Source organism: Nematostella vectensis, chromosome 6, assembly GCF_932526225.1.
Source record: "Nematostella vectensis chromosome 6, jaNemVect1.1, whole genome shotgun sequence".
NCBI classification, from domain to species: Eukaryota; Metazoa; Cnidaria; class Anthozoa; order Actiniaria; family Edwardsiidae; genus Nematostella; species Nematostella vectensis.
This window is the reverse complement of record NC_064039.1, coordinates 1,674,919-1,686,362: the sequence shown is the minus strand read 5'-3', so window position 1 is coordinate 1,686,362 and position 11,444 is coordinate 1,674,919. Positions and strand designations below refer to the sequence as shown.

The 11,444-nt window shown below is 42.2% G+C and overlaps 1 protein-coding gene across 1 annotated transcript; it reads right to left on the bottom strand.

Annotated features, from left to right (window-relative positions):
- Positions 1-8,799: 8,799 nt before the first annotated feature.
- Positions 8,800-11,444, bottom strand: LOC116613263. The gene has a single exon (XM_048728539.1). The coding sequence runs from the start codon at positions 11,219-11,221 to the stop codon at positions 9,395-9,397; it is 1,827 nt and encodes a 608-aa protein (XP_048584496.1). The 5' UTR covers positions 11,222-11,444; the 3' UTR covers positions 8,800-9,394.

Genomic DNA, 11,444 nt, shown 5'->3' with positions numbered 1-11,444 from the left:
AAAGCACTACTTGTGCTTCCAGGTAGTCGTTTCTTAAAACGCTGATAAACTCAGAAACCCGGAAAGTCAAACGGTAAAATTTTCGGGTTTTTCTTAAAAAATCTTAATTGCCCGCCATAGAGCTAACTTACGGGAAATCGCTTCATGTTCTAGTTGTGTCGAGTTGTAGAAAGTTTTCATCACAGAAAAAAACATTCCACTGCCCGGTATAAAGTGGGCTAATCAAGGCTAACATCAATAAGGTTTTATCTCAGTCTAATGATTTGACATTTAGCTGTCACAGTGCGCCTAAAAAATATAAACAGCTTTGCGAAATTAAGTTTTTCTACAAAATGAAACTTTATTTACTTGTTCTTTGTCTTTCATTTGAAAAATGCCGATGCAACGGTAATGTTTGGGGTGAAAGTTGTCTACAAACATCGACAAAACTAGGATTTCAATAACTACTACTATAATCTTCAACAGTCACGACACGTCAAGACACGTCTGAGGTATGTTTTGATACTCGTATAACAAACAAAGCCATAGCAGGAATCAGAGGGGGGAAGGGGAGGTGGCAAAATCACAAAATAATCTAAAAACATGTTTGAAAAAATAAGATAAACATGTTGACAAAAAAAAGGCAACAGAAGAAAATAAGATGAAAAAAGGATTTGATTTGAACAGGGAAGTGAACTTTCCTGATTTGAACGACTGTTAAATTCTTTTATTGGGAATGAGCTTGTACTCTGATTACTGCTTTTTTGTTGGTTATCATGCAACTTGAAAAATAAGGCCATTGCCTATAGCTTTCACATACTTTTTGTTGGACTGATATTTGGTTGAGATTATAATCAGGGGCGTATGCAGGTTATAGGCCTGCAAAAGAATTGGTGATCTTATTTGCATAACGAGGGAAAAATCAAATGTTTGCTTATTCATTTTTATGTACGTAGTTTAATATATATAATGAGGAAGTCCATATCAAGCCTATTTATGGCAATGACTGCAATCGCCCAGCGCGTCTCTGACAAAACGAAGGAAATGGTGGAATATGTCCTTGAACTTCGGAACAAAGGAGAATTATCGAATGATTCAATTGATGTCCTTTTAACCGTGTTAGATGGTGTGGCGGACAGGCCCTGTACTCTTGAGGCTGCTACAGACGACATCAAACGCCTTTGTCTGAAAGTTGTGGGTTCTTCCGCACATCCCCTCCTCGTCCACTTATCAGAGCTGTGTGAGGAAGGCAACATCAGTGAGCCAAATGATAGTGACGAGGAACGGAGCTCAACTAGCGAAGGCGACGATGAGGAAGAACATCAAGACAATTCTCCGTTATGACTAGAACCGCCAAAAAAGGCGGATCTCTTACTTGACCTAGAGAAGATGGATGAGGCTGCAGCAATGCTTGCTTTCTTAACATCATCTGGGATACTCCCAAAGAACCACGTGTTTTACGAACAGGTTCATTCCTTTTGTTCGCGTGCACTAGGCGTTGTAGAGGCCGAGGCGTTAACGGAGCTTTATCCCGCATTAACGCGATTCCAGCGTACAGTTCAATTGCAAGCCTGTCGCTTCTTACCTTCTTTGCGGTCGAGAAAACCACGGCCAAGGGCGACATGCGGCTCAGACACCTCAAGGCTTCGTTCAGACACATAATCTGAGCTTCTTACACCCAAGGACGGTGATAAGACATGCCCCGCCTCCACATCTTGAAGGGCGTGTTTATGGTGAAGACGTTCTATTTTGCATTGAAACATGTGCAGAGAAAGACGTTGTCGCCATCAAGAGCAACGAAGTGAATGGCTACCTGTGTTGTATCTCCACAGATGAGATGGCAATTAAGCCAGCCTTAGAATATTCTCCATATCTGAAGACGGTAGTCGGTCTGGTAGACCCAGACCGTCTTTCGTATGATGAAATTCTACGTATTATGACGTCAAGTGAAAGTGTCACCAGCTTCCTAAAGACGCGACAGTTTGTCACTCAAGCAAGAGAAGTAAGAGAGAGCTCTCTTGATGACAAAATTAACTTCCCAGTTGGAGTTTTTTACTATGGGAGCAAGGGAGGTGCGGACACAATAGAACATATGTACCAAGACATATTTAGCGCTGTGAATAGATGTGCACGTTGTGTTCAAGACGATCTGGATTGTATTTGCCATTGTGACATTTGCTTTGAAAATAAATCGGTGTGCGCACAGTGCCTCCTGCTTGGACATAGCGAGTGGCATCCTCTCCGTCGTCCTTGTCTCGAGTGCCTAAAGGAAAAGGAAATCCCTTGGAAACGGCTTCTCCCCTTAGTTTGGTCAACAGATTGTGACCCCAAACAGAAGTCCTTTATAAACAGAATGCTACAGGATAAAGCTTCATACCCTTACCAAGTTCCTTTCCCAGACCCACCTCATAATATCAAAAGCGTACGGTTAGCGGATTTTTGGTACTGGGTCGACATCAATGGCTATCTTGTGAATGTGCGACTTCTTCTGCTTCTCCGAAGAGAGATGGAAGAAATGAAAAGAAATGTCTCAATGAAGGCTGTCCGCAACAAAGACCGGATGGACGTTGAGACAGCCATTGAGATCCATAGACATGGAGTCCAGGCGTCCATCCCGGACAAACGGGTAACAACCACCTTAGTACCAGAGCTAGAATTCAAACAGTGGCGAAGAAATGGCAAAATTCTCAAGCATCCAGTTGGAGTGTGTTTTTCACCTTGCCATAGTAAGCTTTTCGTTAGTGATCGACATCAGCATGCCGTGTATATGCTCGATATGCACTGTCCGGTAAACGTAACATTAATTGCAGGGGGCAATGGACCAGGTCACGCAAACGGACAAGGAAAGGGAGTGAAAATGAGAGATCCTGCTGATCTAGATATCGATGGTAAAGTTATCTACGTTTGTGATCAGGAAAATGGCCGAATAAGAGTTATAGACTGCACCTCCCTTTTTTGTCATTCGTCTAGGCTTAATCTAGGTTCCGACACGTCTGAGAATGGAGATGAGGATAGAGATGGGGACGAGGAATGCGCAACTCGGCGTATTCGCCAGGTGACAGTAGGGGACCTTACTTTGACATCTGACTCAGAAGAATGAAGTCTCCATTTGGCATTTGCAGATCACACAAGGATCCTTTTACACTCTATGTATCGGACATTCGCGAGCAAATGTTATTCTCTATCACAAATATTAATTCTGATGCAAATGGGAACTATTCTGGACATCTGAATGCCATATTATCTTTTGGCCGGACAAGTATCCTAACGTCGATAGCGGTTACCAGGGATGACGATCACATTCTTGTTGGAGACTGCAAAGAGAACGCTCCTTGTGTCTACGTGTGCTATCTTGTACACAAAACAATCACTCGGACAGTATCAGGTGTTGTGGCTCCTACAGGAATAGCAGTGACCGAGGAAGGAACTGTGTTCGTCTCATCAAGTAAGATCAACACGCTGCTGACCATGACAGAGGTGGATCCTGTAACCAGTGATAACACCCCAACAGCAATCTCTAGTTCAACGGATGCAGGCCATTGTGATGGTTTAGATGCCCCGTGGAACGCTCCATCAGGGCTATGTAGCTACCGTAATACGATCTTTGCTTGCGACACTGGTAACAAGGCCGTTAGAATGGTTACATCAGCTGTTGGACTGGTGCATCTCCAGCAGAATATGTCGATGTATGCCAATGTGTTCCGCCTGGATAAGAAGTGTGAGAAAGAGAATTTCCCCGAGAGGTCTGACGAACACAAAAGACAGATAGAACATCTGGTCGCGTTTTTATTAGATCATGAAGAAAAGGCAAAGGAGAGCACGAATGGCCCTGACATGACATATCCACGTTGCACCCGACAGTCATTCCAAATCGCGCTTGACTCACTGACCAGCCTCGCAAACACCTTAACAGAGATCGGTGAAGAGCGAGTCCTGGAGGAGATCAGATTTGCGAGTCTGACAACTCTTTCTGTCGAGTGCTTCTTCAAAGCCACGCGTGCCGATCATGACATGCCAACTATGGTGGAGTATGCTTATAGACGAGCGCGCTGTGTGGAAGATGACATGCTCCGAATTTACCAGAAGCATTTTACATACTTCACAGGGCCGAACTCGTTTTATCCGGAGAAGATTATCTCGGGCGATCCAGCAAGTCTGATGCAGAGGCCATCCAAGAAAACGCAGACGAAAGAATGGACTGGTGATGAGACAGAAGACCGCAGACGTGCAGGGACCATGGGGAAATTTACACGGGAGTATGGGAGAGGAGTGCGACAAGCAAATGTCCGAGCTAAGACAAAAGAGCTGACAGGAACCCTTCCATACTCACTGAGTATGCTGCCTGACCGAATCGAAACGGGCTCAGACGACGTGCTAGACTTCGTAAGTGAAGCTCGATCAACAGTCACAGTAAATGACACCGGTGGAAGTACCAGGGTGCAGGTCTTGTACTACAAAGACGAAATTGTCGCCGTCAGACACGATCGCCGACGGGAGGCATCTCCGTATTGGCTCGCCGTTATGATGGAAGACGTTTTGGTCACCGCTGCAACTGGACGATTCCAGAAGAACAGCGTAACTTTCAGATGGCTCGATCAGACTGATGACCATCTAAAATATACCTTCCACGAGGTATGCAACGGCAATTCCCCTAGATGTCTGCTGGCAAAAGTAGAAAGCCTCACCATTGATGACCAGATCGTAACCATAACTCCCGAAGAAGACATCAAACTTTCGAGAATTGCGAACGGTAATGATCAGACGGTGGAGACACGGGAAGATGAGAACGAAGAAAGAAAGTGGCTGACAAATGGAGAGTCTTCTTCTACCCCCACAGAAGCAACAGAAGAGTCGTTTTCGGCGAGAGTGGAAGGGGTTAGTTTATCAGGACGCAAAACAACGCGTTTCATTTTACGATAGTCGTCATCGTCGCCGTCAGACACGATTGCCGACGGAAAGCATCTCCGTATTGGCTCGCCGTTATGAGGGAAGACGTTCTGGTCATCGCTGCAACTGGACGATTCCAAAAGAACAGCGTAACTTTCAGATGGCTCGATCAGACTGATGACCATCTGAAATATACCTTCGACGAGGTATGCAACGGCAATTCCCCAGATCTCTGCTGGCAAAAGTAGAAAGCCTCACCATTGATGACCAGACCGCAACCATAACTCAAGAAGACATAATAATAATTCAAGTTTATTCACATATGACCTCTCGCAGTGTTTCGGCTGAATTACAGGTAGAGACACAAAGCTATACTAGCAACATTACATTACATTAAAGTACTTGTGCGTGACAAAGTCTCTTAGTCTGTTGGTGCGCGAAGACTGCAAGCTGGCCGAGCCCCTGCCTGATCTTAAAGCGTAGGTTATTGCCCTAGTAATCGTTCCACATCAGACATGGAAAGACACGGAAAGATGAGAACGAAGAAGGAAAGTGGCTGGCTTCTTCTACCCCCACAGACCCACAGAAGCAACAGAAGAGTCGTTCCCGAGGAGAGTGGAAGGCGTTAGTTTATCAGGACGCTAAACAACGCGTTTCATTTTACGATAGTGATGTCTACTTTAGTTATTGTTATAGGCTCGTGCCAAAATACTTACCATGGCTCTCCTAAACTCGCCCTGATATTCCACCAAAGCGGGCCACAATGGCACGGTCAAACAAAATACCAGAGCCTGATAATGTGTTTTGATATACAAAGAAGTAGGCATATTCTCAGCAACATTTATTGCCCGATGAGTTAATAAGGTTTCCTTGATCTATTAAATTTGCAATTTTTCGACTTATATCGAAGCATAGTTATCCACGTAACGCACAGACAAAAGATACAGTATGCTTTGATATGCAGTTTTGTTTTTTGACAGTAATAAAAAAACTGTTTCTTTTAAAATTTCTTGATGTGGTCTACACAACGAGCGACACAACGCAAAACGTTTATAAATGGAATCGAAAGGTAAAAACAAAACTTTACAGGCATTAGAAAGATTTAGAACATATAGGCACTCGAGGTATTTAAAATTTTGTAAAAAACCTGGAACACAAAAATGGAATCCGGAATCCAGGGGAAAAAACCCACATGGAATCCGGAATCCACACACTAGGATCCGGAATCCACACACTAGGATCCGGAATCCAGAACCCTATTGGAGAACCTGTCATGGGGCGAGTGAACAGATCCAATAGTTTCTCCATTAAAATGTGTTCAGGCCCTAATCATTTTGATTTATGCTGTTAGTGGTACCGGGACTGTATAAAAAAATATGCCAAGGGTAGTTTTGTTAATTGTGCTTTTGGTATATTCATAGACATAATACCTTTATTTATTATGATCATCATTATTCACAAAATATAGGATATCTGATTTTTTATGTAAAGCAACAGTTTTGCAACTAAAATGTGAGCCCCAAAACTATGAAGGGGTCTCACAAAAGCAGTTTGAAAAATAATTAGCTTTGATCCTTGGGTATAATTGTAACAGTTTATTCATAAATATATCAACATTGATTTATCACAATCATATAATGACCTCATTTATATTTCATTATTACATGATTGACACGGTTTCCATTGTTTCTGTAGGGCTTTATTTCACGTACAAACCTCATTAATATATAGGCAAGTAGCTAAGAGCCCGGGGAGGGTTTTGATATTTAGCAGGGAAGAGCAGGGCTGATGAATTGAATTAGATTGCTCATTATAAATGCAAGGGATGTATATAGATACATCCCAGGGAAGCTCGTATACATCCCTTGCATTTATAATGAGCAATTAAATCAATTCACTACCTGCACTCCTTAATGCTGAATATCAAACCCCAACCATATGGCACTTAACTTTACAATTATCCAAAATCTATTGGACCATAAACATGACAAACTTCAAATATAAATTTCTTACACCTGCACCTGTTTTTTTAGGGGTTTATTGCCACTTTCGCTCTCGCTCTTTATGACTTTATCAACCTTACAAACATCCTCTCTCATTACTTTATCAACCCTACAATCGAACACGTACTATCGAAACTATCCGATCCTACTGCTGCCACAGCTCTGGTTCTAATCCCTCTCTTCTGCCCACTCTTGTCAGGTACGAACAGCCCACACCGTGTTGGTTTTCGTGCTCTCCGGGTTGCTCCTCGAGGCTAAGGTGCGAAATGCCAAGCGAATCCATGCTATGAAATGCTATTTCATAGCCTTTTTGGCTTCACTGAAGCCATTTTTATGTGGCGCTAGTTGACAGCCCCACCATTGAATGGATACTGATACAGCTTCGGGGGCTAATGGTATATACGCAGAGATCACGTCACGTGACTAAAACGGGGATTCCCCACAAGGACTGTGCACCAATTTGTATTTTCTTTTTGTATTTGCCCTACCCTTCATCAAAAATGTAATGGTCTGCCAATAGACATTTCTTATTATTAATAATGGCAATCAACCGAGTGATTTTCAACAACAACATCTACCATACGTTCACATACAAATATGGAAAACTGAGAAACTGTATATGGGTTCCTGAGATTGAAAACGTGAACAGATCCAATAGTTTCTCCATTAAAATGTGTTCAGGCCCTAATCATTTTGATTTATGCTTTTAGTGGTACCGGGACTGTATAAAAAAATATGCCAAGGGTAGTTTTGTTAATTGTGCTTTTGGTATATTCATAGACATAATACCTTTATTTATTATGATCATCATTATTCACAAAATATAGGATATCTGATTTTTTATGTAAAGCAACAGTTTTGCAACTAAAATGTGAGCCCCAAAACTATGAAGGGGTCTCACAAAAGCAGTTTGAAAAATAATTAGCTTTGATCCTTGGGTATAATTGTAACAGTTTATTCATAAATATATCAACATTGATTTATCACAATCATATAATGACCTCATTTATATTTCATTATTACATGATTGACACGGTTTCCATTGTTTCTGTAGGGCTTTATTTCACGTACAAACCTCATTAATATATAGGCAAGTAGCTAAGAGCCCGGGGAGGGTTTTGATATTTAGCAGGGAAGAGCAGGGCTGATGAATTGAATTAGATTGCTCATTATAAATGCAAGGGATGTATATAGATACATCCCAGGGAAGCTCGTATACATCCCTTGCATTTATAATGAGCAATTAAATCAATTCACTACCTGCACTCCTTCATGCTGAATATCAAACCCCAACCATATGGCACTTAACTTTACAATTATCCAAAATCTATTGGACCATAAACATGACAAACTTCAAATATAAATTTCTTACACCTGCACCTGTTTTTTTAGGGGTTTATTGCCACTTTCGCTCTCGCTCTTTATGACTTTATCAACCTTACAAACATCCTCTCTCATTACTTTATCAACCCTACAATCGAACACGTACTATCGAAACTATCCGATCCTACTGCTGCCACAGCTCTGGTTCTAATCCCTCTCTTCTGCCCACTCTTGTCAGGTACGAACAGCCCACTCCGTGTTGGTTTTCGTGTTCTCCGGAATCCTGTCGTGCTTTCTCTTCTCAACTTCTTCTTCACTTAGAATTGTAATATAACGGCTTGTTGTTCCAAGGATCGTTCTGACAAGATCGAAATCCGGAAGAATCTGTTCGGCTTGCGAAAACGTATTCTCTGTCAGTTAGGACACGCCTTCGTCGCTCTCCATCTCAGAAAAATTCGAGTGTTATGCAAAATAAAGGGTGCAACAAATCTCATTCAAACGCTTGTGAAATCTCATAAATGGCCGCGAAGGCCTTTCTTTTCAAGGATGAAATAGTTTTCGTGACTATTTAGCACATACCGATGTGGTTGATCGTTAATAGTTTTCCTTTTTGATTGCCGTAGAAATTGCAGAAATAACTTTTCGATATATGTGCTAATGCCGCTTGAATCCTCCACACCACTCTTCGTTCAATCAGGGTTCAATTTCAAAGATAAAGATTCTGAAAAACATTTTTGCGTGGAAACCTTTGTCAATCTGTAATAAGTCAGTTAATTACCTCGAGCCTTCGGCCTACGGCCTCGGGATGTATATCGCTTATTGCCTCTGATCTCGGTAATTAACCTATTACTAACTTGCTGAATTTTAAGTGTCATATACTGACCGGGATACCTGTGTCAGGAAGTAGACCCCTGTAAATAGTGTAGGCTCAGGTGACTCACATGTTCCCAGGCGAACGGCCTGTCAAGTTGTTGTTGGTTTATTATGGAAAGTTCGTGTACTAATTAAAGGATAACTAAGGTTATCATATTAAGGTTATGTCACATCTATATATGCAGGTGTATTGGTTTCCTTTTTATCATCACATGTACACCACCACAAAAGGATCAATTCTCTCTTGAGAATATCTGTACAATTACTTCCCAAAATGCATGGAAACAGCAGTCCTTAAGACTCTTTTGAGCATTTTGGGAAGTGGGAGTTCAGAGTTCAGTTATCCTGGAACAAGTTGCATCTCCACTCAGAACTCTGAGCTCAGACAGCCTCTCCTGTAATGCTTGGATATCTATGGGGAAGTTTATCTTCTGTGCCATCTTTAATGCCATTTCCCCATACACCATTGCTTGCTGGTACAGCTCAATCTCCAACTGCTTGTGACCATTATCTGTCTGGTTTTCCTGGCATTGGACTTGGGCCTTACGGAAACACAGGTCACATTTTGCTGTGTAAAGTTGGATTTTTAGAGAATCATTAAGATGTTGACTGTATTTCTGCTCTGTGTGTTTGATGCAATCCTCTGCTTCATTGACATCTCTCTCACTGACAGGCTGACTGCGAGCCGCTGAGGTGCGACAGTTGAGATCAAGAAGTGCAAGTTTCAACAGTGCAAAAATGTGTTTTCTAAGATATAATCCAGGATTCTGTTGGAGCATTTCTTCACAGAATGATATAGCCAGCCTCAAGGCATCCTTGGCTTCTTTTTTTAGCTCATCTCTGTCCGGTTCTGAAATAGAAACCAGTGAAAGTTCTAGTGATAGTGTGCTTGCTCTCTCATATGCAGTAAATCCTTTGACCAAAAAAGAAGGAACCATTACTGCATTCTGTTGTGCTTTTGCTAATGCATCATAAGTTTTCAATTTCTTTTTTTCTCTTCGGTAAAGAGCAGCAAGTTGACTGTGAGAAAGTGCAAGCAGAAATTCTCGCATTTCCAGGGCATGTTCTGAGATCTCTTTGTTAGCCTTGTTAAGAAGCTTGAGAGACTCTTCATTCTTTTTCTGGTAACTCAGCCCAATGCTTTTCTCAATCATTAAAAATATCTTAACACCTTTTTGCCCAGCATCCCGAGCGATCTTAATCCCTTGATTAACACATTGATAAAACAAGTCCCACTTTCCATTTTCACGTAATGGGTAAATGTCTCCAGTCAGTTTGTAAATCAGTTGTGTCCTTTTGGCCACTGATTTGCCAGCTCGCACCACTAGGGGTGCTGTTGGGGATACTACCACATTTGGATGTAATCCATCTGCTGTCACACACTCTCCTGTGACAAAGTTATGTTCGCACTTTGCATTGTCTCCTATCGCCATATTCCCCGACGAATTCATTATGTTGATGTGGTATGTGTTACGCGACCTTCCGTCTGTCACGCAATCTTCAAGATCTTCTTTGCTTGCGTCATTGGAAATTTGAATGGAACCCGAGTTCTCTTTAATGTCGATGTATATATTTTTTGAGAGAATGTTTTTATCTAATTCATCACCTCTTTTGTAGCCCACCACCTCACGTCTCTTCTGTTTGCGAAAGTATTGTGGAATAGATTTCTGTTTCTTGGAATTCGCGCCCACGATTTGATTGGAATTTTTTTTGCGTAGTCTCGGAATCTTGCTTTCCCCGTGACCAGAATCTGTATTACGACGCTTCGAAGGCAAGGCCAACTGCCTATTGGAAGTGTGCGCTCCGTCATCCCCAAGTGTCACCACAAGATTCCCTTTGTTTCGTATGTCGACGCAATAGCTCTCTCTCGGGCCCTCTGTTGCGATATTCACGGCTTCCATTGGCATATCTTGCGAGCCGTAGTCTGAATAATAACCATCTTGTGTATCACTCGACGATATATCTTGAGATTCTTGTTCGCTTTCACTCATGTACCCAGATTCCTGGGACTCTGATGATCTCCAACGGCCGCCATGTTTAGTTTCTCCTTCCCCACAAATCTCGACACTTTGGCCCATTTCACCATGATCTAACGGGTGAGAAAGTGGCTGGGGTTGCTCCTCGAGGCTAAGGTGCGAAATGCCAAGCGAATCCATGCTATGAAATGCTATTTCATAGCCTTTTTGGCTTCACTGAAGCCATTTTTAGTGGCGCTAGTTGACAGCCCCACCATTGAATGGATACTGATACAGCTTCGGGGGCTAATGGTATATACGCAGAGATCACGTCACGTGACTAAAACGGGGATTCCCCACAAGGACTGTGCACCAATTTGTATTTTCTTTTTGTATTTGCCCTACCCTTCATCAAAATTGTAAT

What these genes read in the sequence shown, in the direction of transcription:
- LOC116613263 (XM_048728539.1), bottom strand. Translation starts at nt 11,221, where the DNA reads ATGGATTCGCTTGGCATTTCGCACCTTAGCCTCGAGGAGCAACCCCAG.